General features: G+C 37.8%; 2 protein-coding genes across 2 annotated transcripts; one reads left to right on the top strand and one right to left on the bottom strand.

Moving 5' to 3' along the window:
• The first annotated feature begins 20 nt into the window (after positions 1-20).
• On the top strand, positions 21-11,561 carry LOC139963280 (uracil phosphoribosyltransferase homolog). The gene is made up of 6 exons (XM_071963937.1): positions 21-547; positions 1,921-1,963; positions 2,559-2,691; positions 3,153-3,314; positions 4,501-4,596; positions 5,625-11,561. Exons 1-6 carry the CDS (start codon positions 417-419, stop codon positions 5,729-5,731), a joined length of 672 nt encoding a protein of 223 aa, XP_071820038.1. The 5' UTR covers positions 21-416; the 3' UTR covers positions 5,732-11,561.
• Positions 11,326-18,834, bottom strand: LOC139963279 (small ribosomal subunit protein eS4-like). The gene is made up of 7 exons (XM_071963936.1): positions 18,757-18,834; positions 17,783-17,857; positions 17,286-17,466; positions 15,954-16,051; positions 14,237-14,408; positions 13,761-13,871; positions 11,326-11,608 (listed from the first exon to the last, which is right to left on the bottom strand). The coding sequence occupies exons 1-7, from the start codon at positions 18,757-18,759 to the stop codon at positions 11,469-11,471; spliced, it is 780 nt and encodes a 259-aa protein (XP_071820037.1). The 5' UTR covers positions 18,760-18,834; the 3' UTR covers positions 11,326-11,468.
• Between the last annotated feature and the right edge of the window lie 74 nt (positions 18,835-18,908).

Below are 18,908 nucleotides of genomic sequence, written 5' to 3'. Positions count from 1 at the left end.
TTCATTCCTGCATTGTTAGTTTTATGGGTAAGGATATTAGTGGTGTGTCTCCTTCAGTCGATTTCGTCAGAATTCTCGTGTTGTTCAAACTGTTCCCTTTTCTTTACAAGTGAAATATATTAGAGTTACTTTCCTTTCATGTCTACAACTAGAACCTCTTCGAAAATTGAAAGCAAATTAATTTCATTCTTCTTGGTATATTTCTTTGTTTAAAAGATATCTACCACACGAACAGGAAATAATAACGGTGCAAAGGACAAATTTCGCGAAACCGATGTCATTGAAACTGGTGTGTATAAATTATAAATTAGGGCCTAGGCATAGGCTAGGCCTAGACTCAGATTCAGAAGTCACAGAAGAGTGGGCCAACCGAACTTTAATTTCCTTACCTACCCCAGCAATTTTGGTGTAAGAAAATGAAGACAAAAGAAACAGGAAAAGGTGATAACAAAGATATTCCAGCGGTCCACCATGATTTCGGAAAGCAACTTAAGGTACTCAAAGCAAATAATCAGATCAGAGAGCTTCAGACTGTAATACGGGATCGGTGAGTATTCCATCGTTGGTGACATCAAGTTAAGTTTGTAACATCGTACGTTGGTAGTGTAGTTGACACAGTATAGTATATGAATAGGTGGGGCTTATTCGCAGGGCAGCCCTGCGAATAGCCAGACACATACACCTTATTCACAGGGCAGCCTTAGACTGGGTTAACAGGCTCATTAACTTTTGGGGCTATTCGAGTTTGCTTTTTGGGCACCAGCTGGCTTTTGAAGAGTCTTAATTGGGAGCCCCTATATTTTGGGGAACTTATTGGCCTTTTGGAGTCCTATCTTAATGCTGCTAGGATTGGTTTTTGGAGCCTAGGGCCTTAAGATTGAACCAGTCTAGCATTAGTACCGCCAACATAGAAAAATGTCATCCCTGATTTTCACCTTTGTTTTGCAGAGTGACTGCTCATTTGCATGTAAAGGTGTGGGGGGGGGGGAGTGTCACACCCTTGACCATATTGGCTTTCAGGCAATGTCGGCTTTTGGGGAATCCCAAGATAAGCTCCCTTAAAATAAGCTTTTAAAATTGAACTGCTGGGGTTCCAAAAATTAGCTTATGAAATGGCTAAGACTATTTGGGCCCAAAAGGTTGGCTTTTTCAAGGCCCCTAAACTGACTGGTATCAATAGCAAAACTGGCCTTTGAAGCCCCGCAAATATGGCTTAAGTAGAACCTATATTTGACGTTATGGGGCCATAAAGATTGGCATAATTGAGGATCCCAAAATTGACTTTTCAGAAGCCCTTTTTGCATCTCATAAATCTGGGACCCTTAACATATGATATTTGATGTCCCTGAAATTGGCTTTTGCTTCATACACATTTTGAAATTGATATCAGTATGGGGACCCGAGAAATTTCCTAATGAATCCCTTTGCTGTCTGTTTTTTTCTTCCCACCATAGTGTTTACACACATACTTGACATATGAGTACTTGAAGTTAGCAGCGCAAATAATCACTTCGATATGAATAATGTGACAGCATTTAGCTAGCTAGTAGGAGCCTACAGTACTGTACATAGGTAGGCCTATAATTTATAAATATTCTTCTTGCTCATGGTGGCTATTTCCATGAGGGGGGGGGGGGGAAGCGTCCCCCTCATGCGAACTAGTGGGACCCACTTTGCGCCACTCCCAGGTGTACAAAAACTTCACAATTACAGAACACACATAGGGCCTCATAGGGCCTATTGTGCAAATTTGTGCTCTAGTCTTCATGTCACTTTTAATAACAGACCCAGTGCTAGACAAAACCTGCTTTAAGAAGATTGAGTTCTTGAAAATTGGTCAAATATTCATAGTCACATTGATGCAAAAGTTGGTTGTTTCTTAACGTAAGTAATTTATTTTGTGTTGTATTTTATTCACAGAACCACAAGCAGGGGAGACTTTGTATTTTGTGCAGATAGACTGGTGAGTAGTAAACATGGAGAAATAATAAGTGTTGTAACCACCAAGCTGCTTGACTCCCAGAAAATAATGTTATATTAGCATTCAATTTACTTAATTAATGTTGGATAATGGATATGATGTATTGATTCATAGTAAGCATCGTATTGTTTGATTCAAAATATGTAAGAATAATTCTAAAGCAGGGCCCATCTAAATATTAGAGAACTTGTGATAATATCTTAACTTATTGGTCACTTGGTTTGTACTAATCAGAAGAGGCATAACTTCATAATCAAGAAACATTGGCTGTTAAACGAAAACATATATGATATTTATAGAATATGGATGATGCAAAATACTTCCTACAGCTAGATGAAAACCCAATCTCGATATATTTGCTCTTAACAGCAGATTTTAAAACTTACTTTTTGTGGCAAATTTAATTTTGTTTCTTGTAGGCTGTTGCCAGATGGAATCTATACATGATTCCAATGCAAATTTACTAGATTCATCTAACTCCAGTGACAATCGATGCAGCCAGTGTTTGCACAGAGTTTTTAATGTTTAAATGAATCCTGTCACTGGCCAATCCCTTTACTCTCACTTTTTCTGTCAGATCCGTCTCGTAGTAGAGCAAGGACTGAATCAGCTTCCATACAAGAATGTAACTGTCACAACTCCAACTAGCTACTCTTACGATGGAGTTGAATTTGTACATGGCAACTGTGGTGTCAGCATAATGAGAAGTGGTGAGTTATTGTTCCAACAGGCTCATAGCATAATTATACCAACGAATTTTCAGACATTTTAGGGACTTATTGCTACAAAATATTGATCATTATCACTGAGTACTGTATATAATAACTAATGAAATGAGTAAGACACTAATTAAGAAGAAAATCAAATTTCTACTGGTTTGTTCATTTGTTTGTTTTGTTATTGAATTGTTATGTTTACCTTTTGTTTATTTGTTTATTTTCTTTCTTGTATCAACACTATTGAAATTCTAGCCAAAATGAGGAATATTTTAAACTGAGTTTCTTGAACTATTTTAAGAGGTAATAGAAAATTCAATGTTTAAATGTCAAATGGAATTAGAAATCAATTCATTTTACAGTCTCTTAAGACAAGATCTTGTGAGAAGGCAAAAAGTGTGGTCAGCAGAATGAAGATTTAATCAATTTTTCCCCCCGTCTCCTTTTATAATAAGGTGAGGCCATGGAGCATGGTCTTAGAGATTGCTGTCGATCCATCCGGATCGGTAAAATACTGATCAAGACCAACGAAGATACGGGTGAAGCCAGAGTCTACTACGCCAAGTTCCCTCAAGATATAAGTCGAAGGAAGGTCCTGCTGATGTATCCGATTCTCCGTAAGTTATAAAAAGGCTCATAAAGCCGTGCTGAAATTTCCATATGGATCTTTTTGTAGTTATTTTCCAAATAACTAAAACGGTCACCCAAAATAAGAATAAGTCACCTGTGTTGACCTGAAATTTCAGTTTTCAAAAGAAGTGATTTACAGCTATAAATGGAAAATTCATACAACCAATTAGGCTTTAAGAACCATGTGTAAAACCATGGAACTATAGTGCAAATTTTTAGCAGTTGTGTAATCCTGAGTGATGACCTTATTTTCCTTTGGATAACTAGACTAAGCAGTTCTCCGGCTGACGAATAGTTCATTACGTCAAATACAGATTGCATTTTATCTGAATACCCCCAAAAGAAGGTTAAATGATAAATTGACATTACCCTCTACCACTTTGGAGATGCCAAAACTAAAGCAAATGGTAGGCCTATCATCCACCCCAAGGGGAGTTTTACCGACCCAAATCTGGCATTCTATTCAATAACCTACACATCTCTCCAACAGTGTAAATATTGGTCAATCTTTGTTATGGCTACATTTTTACTACCCATTAACATTTGGGTAATACTTTCATAGTAAAATTACAGGTGAAGCTCAACAATGCTAATACACACGTAAAGAAACCTTACGTCTTGGAGTTTTTTTGCCCCACGTCCTTGTTTAATAAGTCTCAATTTTGATGTTTGGTGGCCATGTGCAGGGGGGGGGGGCACTGGGGGCAAGTGCCCCCACTTTTTTTCCAAAATAGCAAATGTGCCCTACTGGCAAATAAAATGTGCCCCTTCGATGAAGAACTGTCTTTTGGATATCTTAAGCCTGAGTTGTTAATTTTAATATTTTATTTTAATTATTCACGTGCACCATAATTGATAGCATACTAGTGCATGATATATATTAAAGTGATATGGCCGGTGTGTATCGGTTTATAGCTTAATGAGTGGTGGTTGTGGAATGAGAAAGTGCCCCTCTGACTTTAATACTTAAACTTGCCTATCTGTAAGTGTAACAACTAATCATATCGGCCTCTTACGCATGTGGTTCTAAGGTCAAATGTCAAAGGGTTAACAATGTAGGTACAATTTGTCACATATTCAGAACGTTCTCATTACTGTTAAATATTGGAACACATCCGTGACTTTTATTAGCTTAGTCTCGTTAATTTTGTGATTAACCTTTTTCTTTCACAGATTCGGGGAATACTGTTGTTCAAGCTGTCAAAGTCTTAAAGGAACATGTGCACGAAAGGAACGTTATCCTCTTGACCTTATTCTGTACCCCAAACGGTGAGAAACAGAACAGTTTTCTTCCTGGTCACTGTATTCAGTGCGTAAATTCAGAGTTTTATCCCCTATGCCTTAGTTACCAAATTCATGTTAGCAATCTGAATGGCCCACATAGAGAGCAATCAAACAATAAAGTCAATTGAAACTGTGCTGTTAAATTTTTTTTGTGAGTTAGAGGGTCTCTCTAACATGCATTGATAGGTTCCTAGCATTTTTGCTGTTATGTCTAGGGTTTATACCATACATTCTAATTTCCCAGGGCATGTCGTCTCTCTTTATCTTAAATGAGCGCATAAGTGGATTTACAAAAAAGTTAGAATATGTTCGTAATCTTAGGTAGTTCTGACAAAGTTGCACAAAAGACAGTGGAAATATTTTGTTTTAGTTTGCGGAAGGCCATCGAGCTATTTCAATTTTAACAGAGAAAAGCAGAGTGGCAATAGTAACAGTCCTACAATTCTGATCTTACAAGGCATATTACTGTTCTTCTACAAATTTCATTTGATTTTCATGTACCTACTTCTTAAAATCAGCTTTTCCCACAAAGGGATAGGGGAGGGGTATACCTCAACTTAGACCCTTTCCCTTGGCCGCAATAACTTGTCCTCCTAATACTTTTGATAAAAGTTGGTAACTCTTTGAAAAATATTAGGATAACCCTACGATGCTTCAGTTACAGTTCATGAAAACAATGTGTGTACAGAATGTAAGATGCAAGTAGAAGGTGTGTTAATATGGAATAGCTGGAATGTTATGTAACTAAGACTTTATTAATTTGCATATATATTTGCATATACATAATATCATGAATATTTGCATAATATTGAAAGATGGTGAGTTAGGGTATGAGAAAGACATTCTTTCACATTGATTATATCTTTTATGGACACACAGGTGAGTTTAATGAACACACATATTAACAAGATTAACCCCCCCCCTCCCAGTACCTCCCCCCCCAAAAAAAAATCAATTAAATGAAACTAGACTAAACTAAAACTTAATTTTGGTGTATTGACTTTATTCTACAGGTGTAAAATCAGTGATCGACCATTTCCCAGAAGTCACAGTCTTGACCTCGGAAGTAGATCCTGTCATACCGACTCACTTCGGACAGAAATATTTTGGCACCGACTAGCAGAGGCTTGCATCAAGTTAGTCATCATTTTGTGAAACTTGTCAATATTAATTCTTGGCATAGGGATGCACCAAGGAGAGGAGACACAAAGAGGGGCTTTGGCTGCCAAGGGGAGTATAAATAGGGTGATACTCCTCTTGACCACTGTTCAAAGTGGAAAGGGTCTCCACTTAAGGTACGACCCACACAAATGCATTCTGCGAGGGAAAACTGAGAGGGTTCTTAAAATGATTGCCTGATTTTTGTGTCCCAATGGGCAATGTTTTGAAAAGCCCCTCTGAAAGCTCCAACAGATGAATAAACCAGTTTTGCAATCTGCATTTGACTTGCTCCTCATCTGCCCCCCCTGGCCCCCCTCCATATACCTCTGAGGAAAGTCACAGTTATATGGTGTGGAAATCAATTCCAACTCAGAGGGCTTCATCGTTTGCCCTTAGTTATAAATACCACCACATACAGTACTGCATACAGTTCATAGAGTTACACACATCACCGTTCATATTTTGCTCCCCGTCAATGCACTCAAAATGTAGACCGTGCAGGATGGGGAGTATGCTGGCTTTTGTTACACAGCCAACCAAGAGGAAAGGTCCTTTGTGCAATGTTAATTTGTTTCCATTTATTATTATTATGTTTTTATTCTTTTGCTTTGCTTTTGGTTTTTTATTTTCTAATTTCAATCTTTCCCACATGCTTTTGCTTGTCATTTTGTTCGGAAGCTAATATAGTTCTTTCCGGAACTTTGCTCGCAAAGGACGAACCTTTAGAACATTCCTGTGAAAGCTGGTAACGATTAGTTTGAGAGTTCCATGGTTCTGCACAGCTCATGTTAAAGCAGACTTGGATATATTCTGTTTCACTTCTCTCTTTCTTTCTCTCTCTCTTCCTCTTCCTCTCTCTCACTTTCTTTTTTTTCTAAATATGACATCCTCTGATATTTTTCAGTAAATGCTTTTGCTCATGGAAACATGTAAGTCAAATGATCTTGGGCATGCTTAAGTTTGTTCCTAACTTGTAAGGTAGACTCGCTTACTCATTTTCAAAGGGTCATTCAACAGCACATGCAGTATTATCATAAAGATGATTTCACAGTCCACGGCTGTAGTACCATCGACAGGTGTGTCACACAGTCCCTGATTCTGTCGACAGGAAGATAAGATCAAAAAACCGTTTCACCAATTATGCAATATGCAAATGAGTCAAGTGAACACTCCCATGGCAAGACGTGCCAAATATCTGTTCAGTTTTGTGTTTGCAATACTTCATAAAGGGAGGAAGAGTGGGGTGCAGGGAGGAGGGGAGGGGGGTTACCAAGCATATGGTCGCAAGAGGCCACAGAGGGTGTCAACCCTTAATCTAGATAATACATAGCTCTGTATCCATTTTGTGTGTATTTTGTTTGTATTTGTTACAATCTACTGATTCCAAACTTGACCATGGAGGAGAGATAAGGTATCGGATTAACTCGACCTGCTACTTCCGTCCACTGAATTAGCACCAGGAACAGCAAAGTAAGGCATGAAACTTGAGAGATTAGCAAATGGAAGAACAAAGGTCACATTAAATGTTATGAACAGTAGGGTTTTCTGCATCAATAATTTAATTATTGCATTTCTATATTTTGACAGGGTTTAAGTTTCTAATTTATCCCAGTTTGCAGTAGGCCTACTCAAATGTAGTAGTCAGTTTGTGATTTTTCATTTGATATTGTTCCAAAAGTTGTTTTTTTTTCAAAGATTTTCAGAGATCAGAAAGGCTTGTTAACATTTTGGAACAAGGAGACAAAGATTTTGTGGGTGGGCAAGTTCCCCCCAGCTCAAACTGTTACATGGATTATCTACCTGATATAAAGTGAAAGCTTCATACCTTTTACATATAGATATGGATGCTTAGGCTGATAAAAAGGACCGGCTTTGAACCAGATGATTATTCTAACATTTCTGTGTTGAGAGGGTGACGCAAAGTTCTTCAAAATGGTGCTAACAAGAAGATGGTGATGAAACCAGAAGCAGTAGAGGGGGAGGGGGGGGTTGAGGAGGGGATTTGCCCACCCACAAATCTTTGTCTTCATAATCCCTTGACCACTGCAACACACATAATGACTGAAACCATTGTTGTTCTTAATTTGTACTTAACAAAACAGAGCAGTGTGTGGTAATGATTACATTATTTCTCACTATTCTGCATATTGTGTACCTTATGTGTAACATTCTTTATTTGTATTTTTACGTTAAGTTATTGCATATTAAGGATATCCCCATGCCATCATATCATATCTGTATGGATGTAAACTAGGTTAAGCCAATTGAATTGAAGGCTTTAGTTACCTAAACTTAATGGTGCCATCAAATATTCTTCCGTCTTTTTCCCTTTATTTGTTTTCTTTCTTCTTTTTTTTCCTTTTCTTCGAATAAAATTGATCTTGAGTGATGGCAACGAATTGTGCGGAACAAATTAGTTTATTCAAGAAACAAACAAGAGTATAGCATTCTGTACAGCCCGTATGTCATGAAATGTCATTTATCAATTATAGGCAACCAGCGGTATCGCTTAGAATGCCATTATTATATTGGCTGATAGAAATCTCAGAACCTTGTATTTATCATTTTTTTTGACATCACACTTATTTGTAACAGAATTATGAAAGTTCTGACTTTTTTAGAGAGGTAGTAGGTTTAGTGTTTTGCTGAATATGGTGTTAAAGTTATTATCATTTTTGAACCGAATCAAGTCACCAAGTTTGGAGCAAAACACTGCATTTTTGAATACTTTCTGCAGTGGGTGCATTTGTTCAGTTTCCAAGGAAAGAAAATCCTCTTGTCAAACTTTTGGTCCTTTGCCCAACCATCCAATGAGGAGTTTGTTTGGTTACTGGTTAAAGGCATTGAACACTCGCCCCAAACCGCGTGCCGCCATCTGAAAAAGTTAACTTTCCGTTGCTTTTGCAAGTGAAGTTTTTCTCTTGTCGCTACAAAATGCAGACAGTAATGAAACATAACACCTTGTTATCTTTAACTGGACCTGAGATGTCCATCACTGTATCGTTTGTATACTGTGCGGCGGGTATTGACCACAGCTGTATTTACTGACTGTTGACTAGTGTCTAATTACTGACGGTAGGCAAGCTGTGTGTGTATTTTCTGGGATCGATGGTGGTGTCTAACACTTCTGTTACACCTCATTCGAAACTAGGTCAGATTACCGGCATGAGACGTTTCTTTGTGCGCGAGTCTTCAATGCCTTTAAGACCTTGTGGATGTGATCAGCCAATTTCTTTCCATCACATAGCAGTACCTCAGCACAGAAGTACCTCAGTACTGCTATGTATATCATCATATATTCCAAGTTTTTATTTTGTTGCTTTCATGTTTAAAGGAGACAAACCCTAAAACATCACCTTTGGTCTAACTGATAGATATAATAGTCTTGAACTCACTTCCCCATAGCAGCTAAGAACAATCTTATTCCACTTGGGAGATATCGCAGGTTTAATCTTCCTTCTCACGAGAGGCTGAAGTTGTTAATAAGTATTTTGAGTATAAACTCATCGAGCCACATGTTTGACTTTCCTTTTATCCAGTGTTTTTGCAAGAATTGAATATAAAAAAAATTAGCAAGAGCTTATGTTGATTGGTTTCTATGCCAACACTACCTACCTAGCTACCTACCTAGGGAAATTAGGACCCGGACTTTAAAGGTCTGCTGTACAGACCCCAACTATATATATATAGCAAGCTAACATGGAAAAGTTTCTTGAGATTACATAATCGACTTGCCTTGGTCGTATAATGACCTCTTTTAACCAATTAGTCTGTAACGCCTGCTGGCCACATATTTTTTTCTTTTGTATGAGGGTATTTGTGTGAACACTGTAACCGTAGAAACGAACATATTTCCACAGTGCTAACACAAAGAGCCTCATGGTGTAAAGAAGCTATGCAGGCTAATTGTAGAGCCTGAGGTCATTTTACAACCTTGGCAGGTTGATTACATAAATCACAAAACTTTCCTAGCTATAGCGAGTTATAGTTGGGGCCAATAAAGCAGATCTTTAAGCTAGGATTATCTCCCAATGGGACAAGATATTTCTTAGCTACTTATGTGAGTGGTTCATCACAAAGCTATCATGTAAGTTAAAGGTGATAGGTTTATAAATTTTATGCCAGTAATTCAAAATCATGAGGAAATGCTATTGTCCAATATTCCCACGCTTTTTAACTCATTTCCTATTTTTATTTTGTTTCATTTTTTTTGTCAAATTGTTCCAACAGAGGTCAGGTCACCTATTTGTGATTCAACTTGCAATACAACTGAAAGCATTTTGAGTTTTTTGAGTTATATGGTTATCATAATATTTGTGTTCGACTCATCACCTTGCACTCGTTTTGCCAGTTGAATGGCTCAAATTTTGACCTTATCTTCAGATGTTTCCGTTTAGAAATTTCTAACATAGAGCTAAGTGGTTGTGTTTGCAGCATTTTGTTTTGTCTCACTAATAAATGATTGCATTGCAACATGAAACCAGTTTTCTAGTTTTCATTTGTCTTAACAGCTGTTTGATACAGATGGTTGATAAAGCATTTTTTTCCTAACATCAATACTGAGGCTTACTGTTCCACATGTCATACTACAACAGGGGTGGCAGAACCCATTTTGATGAAGGGGGGGGGGGGAGGGGAGGGGGATTGGTAGGTGGTGAAACCAAGATTTATTGAGCATTGTCTTCTGTGAAGTTAAAGTGAATGGTCATCCATGCATTCAAAGGAGCACTCGCACTGGAGAATATTTTGAGTCATGATAGTCAGTATTTGTGAAGTTACTTTATGTTGTCATTTAGGGTTTGGATAGCACCCACCCACATACCTCCCCCTTCCACCTGACTCCATAAAGATACATAGCCTAGCGTACTTTGCATACAAGAATCAGGGCTAAAGTTTTCATTCCCTGATGAGGATTACTAAATGGCTATTTACAACATTATGGTCACAAAGACTTCATTCAGAACAATACTTAACAGTGAATCTCTTGTGAAGTGGGATGCAGTTATGAAATACAACCAGTTAGTTTTATCTAGTTATCAATAATATCCAGATTCAAGTGTTCATTGGTGTCATTCTTCTTGTTGCTGACTGTGTTAAAGGAACTGCTCATGGTATGTTATTGTGGAAGTCAAGGTCAAATTCCCCTCCCCCCGCCCCCCAAAAATACCCCCGTTTTATTGTTTGTTATATATCATACACTATTAAACTTTGTTAAATTAGCTTTCTATCTTTTATTATTATCGTTCCATCTATATATCACTAACTTTCTTCAAACTTTAATTTTGTGATGACTTTGGTACACATTTTTAATGCGATGTTAAAATGAATATTCCTTAATATGTGGTTCACTGGTAAGATTATTCAAGTTTAAACTTCAAACTGGGAAAGACATGTTAACACATTCTGAAAATCTTGGCTTAGTAAGTTCTGCAAGTCGGTAACATTAGTTGTTTAAGGTTAAAAATAACCAATAAGTTGTGAACATAAACAAGCAGCTGCCTTTTGATTCCTTGCAGAAGGCTTCATGAACTAATAATGACACAAAAAGTCAAATTTCTTTTTGAAACTTTTTTATTCAGCTAGTTTTGTTATATTTATTACTCCAGACACAAGTACCCAATCATAAGAACAAATCAAGAAGTTCATGGGTTTAAAAATTTTCTGGGCAATGCCTGCAGTACAACCACCGCAGTTATTCACTGTTTCTGTGCCAAGCGTTTCTCCCGCTCCTCCATGATGGTGAGCCTGATGCCCTTTCCTCTCGGCAACGAGATGTAAGGTTTCTGTCCTTTGCCGATGATGAACACATTACTCAGCCGGGTGCTGAAAGTATGGTCTGCAAAGAACAAACAAGACACCAATATAAAATGTTCGTATAAGACATTCCAAAAGGAAAAAGAGCTTTAAACATCATGCAAGAGACCTAAGAGAACTGAGTATTCAATAATCCCAATGGATTGATTGAACCAGAAAACAAAAGTGTTTAGTGGTTCCGAAGTCTGAACATATTCATAGTGCGGTAAGCCATACATGGTAATATTCATGAACTTGTGCACACCAAAATGAAGAGGGTTATTTATTGACTAATGTGGCAACATGTGATGGAAGGTACCAGGACTCAGTTATCATGTTAAGAAAGCCTATTATGTGACAGTATAATAAAATGTTGTGCCTAAATGGTCCCAAAAATATTTAGCTCAAAAATATATTTGCCCCCCAAAATTTACACCCCCAAGAAGGGGGGCACCACAAATTCTGGCCCAAAGTATGTTTACCAAAATGCATTGGAGGTGGAAATAAAATTTGGGCCCACCCAGCCCCAAAAAATTGTTGTTGCAAAGAACATGTACATACAATGTAGTAAAACCACCATTCTAAATCGGACATACCGTTGCAGAGATATTGACATTTTTTATATTTTTTATGGTAAGCCCCGACTACCATTTTACATCACAAGATGTGAACCAAAACCAATAGGGCAATTCTACTCAGCATAGTGCATCTGTCCATCAAGTATGACAATGGTTCAACTTGTGTTAGTTGAGATATGATGTTTACAAGCCGTTTTTGACAAAACAGAGGCAAAAGTTGTTGTTGCAAATTTCCCATTAAGCCCCACCCACTCATGAATACTAACAAGGTAAAAGTTGTTGCAAAGAACATGTACATACTAAGTTCATCATCATACCAAGTATGAACTACATTGGACATACTGTTGAAGGGATATTGATATTTTAAGAATTTCATGTTAAGCCCCACCCCACTTATTAATATGCATAATAGCCCCACCAAACACAATAGGGATCATCTACTAACCCTGACCAACATATATGCCAAGTATGACATCACTCAGATATTTCCTTCTTGAGATACCGTGTTTACAAGGTAGGGCATCAAATACACACACAAAAACCAGAACACTGGTTTCAAAGGATAAACATACCAATTTGTATAAGGTTCATTTGATATTATCAATGTTTACAGTTTCAGACTTACCGCTTTACTTACTAAAGCAGCAGTGCTGCTTAACTCCCCCCAAAAAAAACAGCCTACCAATTAGGCAAAATAGTACAAAAACAATGAACAGAGCTAGGCATGAAATATTCCTTCAGTGGGTAATGCTACTTTGGGGTAAGGTTTTCTAAAGAAGCGACCAGTTTGAAAAGGATTCACTTTCGGCCATATAAGAACATCTCAGATACAGTAAACCTGACATGCCTTCGATACAGGCCATTCATAACTGCTCAATTTATTCACAAATTGATCACGATGGAAGCATCATTCTAATTCGAAAACTGACCAGCTAAAACCACATTGTTAAGGTTTCTTTGGCCATGGAAGAAAACAAATTCAATCGATTTTCAACAAGTACAAACAAAAGAAGAAAAGAAATACATCAGCACTCATATTGAAGGATTTTCAAAAGCTTTCTACATGTGCAGTTTTAATTTGGTCTGATGTTATATGTTTAACAGCATCTTAAAAACTTGTGTTTAAAATTTTACAAGAGCATTTAGGATTAGCATGAAGACAGCACAATAGGTATCATGTACTGACCATGACCAACATATAGACCAAGTATGACATCAATCAGATATTTCCTTCTTGAGATACTGTGTTTACAAGATAGAGCATCACATACACACACATATGCCAACTTGACTGCATAGGTTCCGATGGATGCAAAGCATCAGAACCAAAATGGGAGGGTGAGGGAGGGTTAGGACAGGGTAGAAAACAGTTCCATTTGAAAAGCAGCTGATGTTGACTCAGAGGTGAAAGGATACTTTTTACAGTGTCTGCAAAGACACCGAGATTTATAATGCCAATCCCATACAGATTGCATTGTTCTTATAAATCTGCTGTTTATTCCACATCCACCTTGGGATACTGTTCTTCTTAACGGCATTTCTGCTTGCCTGTTTGAATCTGAAACTGAAAGATGCGAAACTCTTCCAGCCATCCATTGACAATTATTATCTACTCACTCTGTGAATCCTTGAGATGACAGATGTCGAAGGAACCAGGGTGACGCTCCCTGTGGGTGAGAGTGCCGACTCGACCCAGGTTACGACCCCCAGTGATCATGCAAAGGTTTCCTGTTGGATAAGAAAGAAAGAATGAATATATACAGGATAAGAAGCTCTCTATGAAAAGTAGCGGAAAACAAGGCAACATCACATTTTTATGTTATATAAAGGTAGGGTAACTAGTAAATTGAATGCAAATCTGAACATTGAACCAAACCACTGTACTTTTAATTTTTTTTTATTTGGAGAAGACCAACTTTCTTTGTTGGTTGTTGTGAAATATTCATTTTTTTTCTTGGGGGGGGGGGGGGTTGGGTCAGGGGAGGTAAGCAATGAAGGTACAATTACAATGAACCACCAGCTCACCCATCCACTATCTCTCCTACTAAAGAACAAGTTAATGGTCACATATATGTCACATGTATCAAACTCACCACTTTCAAACTTGATGTAATCTGTGATGTTTCCTGTGGCGATGTCCACCTTGACGGTGTCGTTGGACTTTACTGATGGGTCTGGGTACCTGATGGTCCTGGCATCATGGGTGCTCAACTGGGGTACTCCTTTGACTCCAGTCCAGAGTTTCTTCACTTTGCAAAGCTTGTACTGCAAAATTAAGAACACAACTAACAATAACTGAGAGAACACTGCCAATAGACCTTGGTGATTTCTTGCCACATGTCTATCGTTGTTGAGAGCAAGGTTCTTGTATCAATATCAACATTTATATCAAGCAAGCAAAAAAAAAACCCAATTTAGTACAAAAACAATGAATAGAGCTAGCAGGGGCGTAGCGAAGGGGTTTTTGTTGGGGGGGTGTGGAGAATTTGATTTGCCGACGGGAGGGGTCTAAGGGGAGGGGGTGTCTCCCTCCCCTTTGGAAAATTTTTAGTTTTGAAACGTCCTTGGATGCAATCTGGTGGATATTTTAAGTCAAATTTGATTTGACGACGGATCTGGAAGTGGTGACCGAAATGGGGGCGGGGTCTAAGGGGAGGGGGCGTCCCCCTCCCCTTTGGAAAATATTTAGTTTTGAAACGTCCTTAGATGCAATCTGGTGCATATTTTAAGTCAAATTTGATTTGCCGACGGATCTGGAAGTGGTGACTGAAATGGGGGAGGGGTCTAAGGGTAGGGGGTCTACCCCTCCCCTTTGGAAAATTTTTAGTTTTGAAACGTCCTTAGATGCAATCTGGTGCATATTTTAAGTCAAATTTGGCACGGAAGAAGCTCCCGTTCTCCTTTTCTCTATTCAGCTTTCCTTCTTTCTTCCCCTTCCGCTCTCTTCACCTTTTCTCCTTTTGCCGACAGACCCAAAATTTGCCGACAGCGACCAAATTATTGGGGGGGTGTGACACCCCCCCACACCCCCCCGCTCGCTACGCCCCTGAGAGCTAGGCATGAAATATTCCTTCAGTGGGTAATGCCACTTTGGGGTAAGGTTTTCTAAAGAAGCGACCATTTTGAAGGATTCACTTTCGGCCATATAAGAGCATTTCAGATACGGTAAAAACCTGACATGCCTTCGATACAGGCCATTCATTACAGCTCAATTTATTCACAAATTGATCACGATGGAAGCATCATTCTAATTAAAAAAACTGACCAGCTAAAACCACATTGTTAAGGTTTCTTTGGCCATGGAAGGAAATCAATTCAATCGATTTTCAACAAGTAAAAACAAAACAAGTAAAGAAATTAAACAGCACTCATATTGAAGGATTTCCAACAGCTTTCTACATGTGCAGTTCTAATTTGGTCTGATGTTATAATATGTTTAAAAGCATATTAGAAACTCTTAACTTGGGTTTAAATTTTACACGAGCTTTTAGGATTAGCATGAAGACAGCAACCGCACATTATACCACGTAAAATCTAACTTCTGGGAACTGACACTAGCATTCCACCACACAGCTAACTAGTCATCACACACATTTCCAACCTCACACAACAGAATGCTTTAAGAACATATTATAAAAGGATTTGCATACACTAAGAACAACTATGAAACAAAGAAAACATTTCCATCTTGCCATTTTCATCTTTCTGTATCATTTGCTTTTAAAGTAACCATGCATTCAATGGCTTTAATTTTGTCCATAAATGATCAATAACATCACATAGCTTAAAAATAGTAGCAACAATACAAACCTTGGCTTCTTCTTCTGTGATTCTGTGCACAATAAATCGACCCTTCACATCGTACACCAGTCTGAAGTGCTCACCTGTCCTTTCAATGGAGATGACATCTAATGAGACAAACAATAATCAGCAATTAGTAAAATTAATAACAAAAAAATAACATCTCTATAATCCAATGTTCTAAAAATAGAGGTTTTGTTCACCAAAATCAAACTTGCAAATGTGCCACAAATTGTCCACTTACAATCGTTGTATAGTTTAACTCGATCAATTTTATACGTTTATATAGTATTGTTGTGAAAAGCGACATTGATGTTTGAAGAGATCCAGACTTATCGCTTTACTTACTAAAGCAGCAATGAATCTCACATCCCCCCCCAACCCCCCCCCCCCAAAAAAAAATCCAAATTTAGTACAAAATAGTACAAAAACAATGAACAGAGCTAGACATGAAGTATTCCTTCAGTGGGTAATGCCACTTTGGGGTAAGGTATCCAAAGAAGCGACCATTTTGAAAAGGATTTACTTTCGGCCATATAAGAACATCTCAGATACAGTAAACCTGACATGCCTTCGATACAGGCCATTCATTACTGCTCATTAGGCTCAAAACATGTGGAACATCAAAACAGGCAAAAACGATTTTTTTGGGGGGGGTAAAAATCCCAAACTTTGAGGATTTTTCATTTCAAAATAAGGCAAAACACTCTCCTGAATATTTTTGTACAATCAGGGTGGTACTATATCTCCTCCAATTTTTTTTTTTTTTTTTAAACATGACACGTTTTGAGTTATTGGCTGTCAAAGATGTACATTGGAGCAACTTTATAACTTCATAAACTAATATTGAGAAAAGCTAGAGCCCTGAAATTTGTTTAGGTGTAAGAACTTTATACTTTTAATTAAAGTATAAAACCCTGACAGCTCTAACATGGTTACTTTGGTAAAAAATTGGCATCAAAGCCCCTTCCTCATGCTGAATCGCAGCATGAAATAGCAACTTAATGAGTTGCACAACTTGCAGATATATTATGGGAAAGCATTGTAATCATTATTTTGTATTGTTTGTACTATCCATAATAAGTGCAGCAACAGCCATCTCTGATTTGACCCATAAATGAAATGACCCATGGAATGAAATGAAATAAATATTTTTAATAAGTTTTCACCTACCAAGCTGCAATGAAGTTACCATACAGGGTATTAAAATTGCTAAAGCTACCCAAACAGAGGTACAGAGGGGAAAAACATTAAAATACATGTAACGGAAATAGAAAATGTGAGGATGATAGACGTGCAATCCTTACTTCTCATTCTGCTTATGACACAGATATTACATACCCATAAAGCCCGTAGGAAAGGTGATGTCTGTGCGGACTTTGCCATCAACCTTAATGAGTCTCTGCATCGTGATCTTCTTCACTTCATCAGCAGTCAGGGCATACTTCAGCCTATTTCGCAGGAAAATGACTAAGGGGAGGCATTCTCGCAGTTTGTGAGGACCTTGAGATGGTCTTGGTGCCTGGCAGGAGAAAGCAGAATTGTTGGCTGTGAACTCTGAACGGTTGCCATTATGGAACATACTAATTAATAAATACAACCACATAATTACCTTTATCTATGAGGTCTATACTACTGACAGGATGACAAGGAAAGATACCAACTGAAAGTATGCAAATTCGGGAACCATTAGTCGGCCTATTGTAACCTAGAAGTAGGCATATCTAACAGTACTTTGGAAATGATGATTTAAACAGGTTTACAGTGGCTTAATCATGGAAAAGTCTTGCTCTAGGTGATGAGTTAACACACAAAGGTCTTTCACAATGAATACTTACAAAGGTACCAGACAGTTTGTCCAGCATCCAATGCTTGGGCGCAGCAAGCCGCTTCAAATGCTTTTTAGGTCCACGCTGAAAAAGGAAAAAAACAATTTCATAAGTTCAATGCAAAATGACTGTTCAGAATGTTTTACCAAAATGATATTACATCATGGTCAATACTATAGGCCTAGGATAAAAGTGACAGCATGACTACGAGGTACATGGCAGCCAGATCATTTAGTAAGCTGGTTTTGGATTACACATGGAGAAGTATTGTGCAATAGGTTAAAAGGTCAATCGATTCATTACTAGATATTTTCGTGATACATTCTATACAGTGATAAAGGTTATGTACACTAACGACTCTTAGGGAACACCTTCTGTAATTCTAGCATAGCTTGACACATCGAGAGAGGTTAGAGAGTGACTATCAGCTGATACTATCCATAATCTCAATCACATCACATGCAATTAACAGCTTAAATTGCTTCATTGTTCAGTTGTTACTGTTAGTTAGTTTAACCTGGTGCAATACCATATTTATACATCAAAGGCCTAGGCCTACATGTTTTCTATTATGAAGCCTTCAGTATAGGGCAATGTTGTTTCCGACCAGAAACAGCTTGGATGAATGGATAATCTCGTTGACTTACGATGTTGCAATATTGTGCGTTAGTCACACATTGCAGTGAATGGTATACGTTTAAAAATGTCAAATAGACTAAGTAATGTGCCTAACAAGGTTGTGTTAGGCCAAATTCAACAGTAGTTAGGCTGTGTTGGTTAGGCTGAGAGTAGGTGTGTGTTCAGCAAGTACAACGATAGTAATGTCCAGTTTTTACCAACAAAAAAAGAAAGAAATCACAATATATCGACAAATTATTCAATATATGAAAGTTGTTCTGCTATCTTATTGAAATCATCGGCCAAAGGCATAGGATTGCATCAGATTTTAAGGATAATATCAGAAACGTATTGTCAACATTTACCATTTTCGGTGGTCAAGCAGGTAAGAGACCAGATACTTGAGGTGATAGCTTGATTTTAGCTTCAGTCGAGAAAAATCTTCGATCAATGGAGATGAAAATGACTGAAGATATATTTTAATATATACCAAATTAAAATAGGTAAACTTAAACGG

This window comes from Apostichopus japonicus, chromosome 21, assembly GCF_037975245.1.
Source record: "Apostichopus japonicus isolate 1M-3 chromosome 21, ASM3797524v1, whole genome shotgun sequence".
Classification (NCBI taxonomy): Eukaryota; Metazoa; Echinodermata; class Holothuroidea; order Aspidochirotida; family Stichopodidae; genus Apostichopus; species Apostichopus japonicus.
This window is presented reverse-complemented; position numbering and strand designations above follow the sequence as displayed.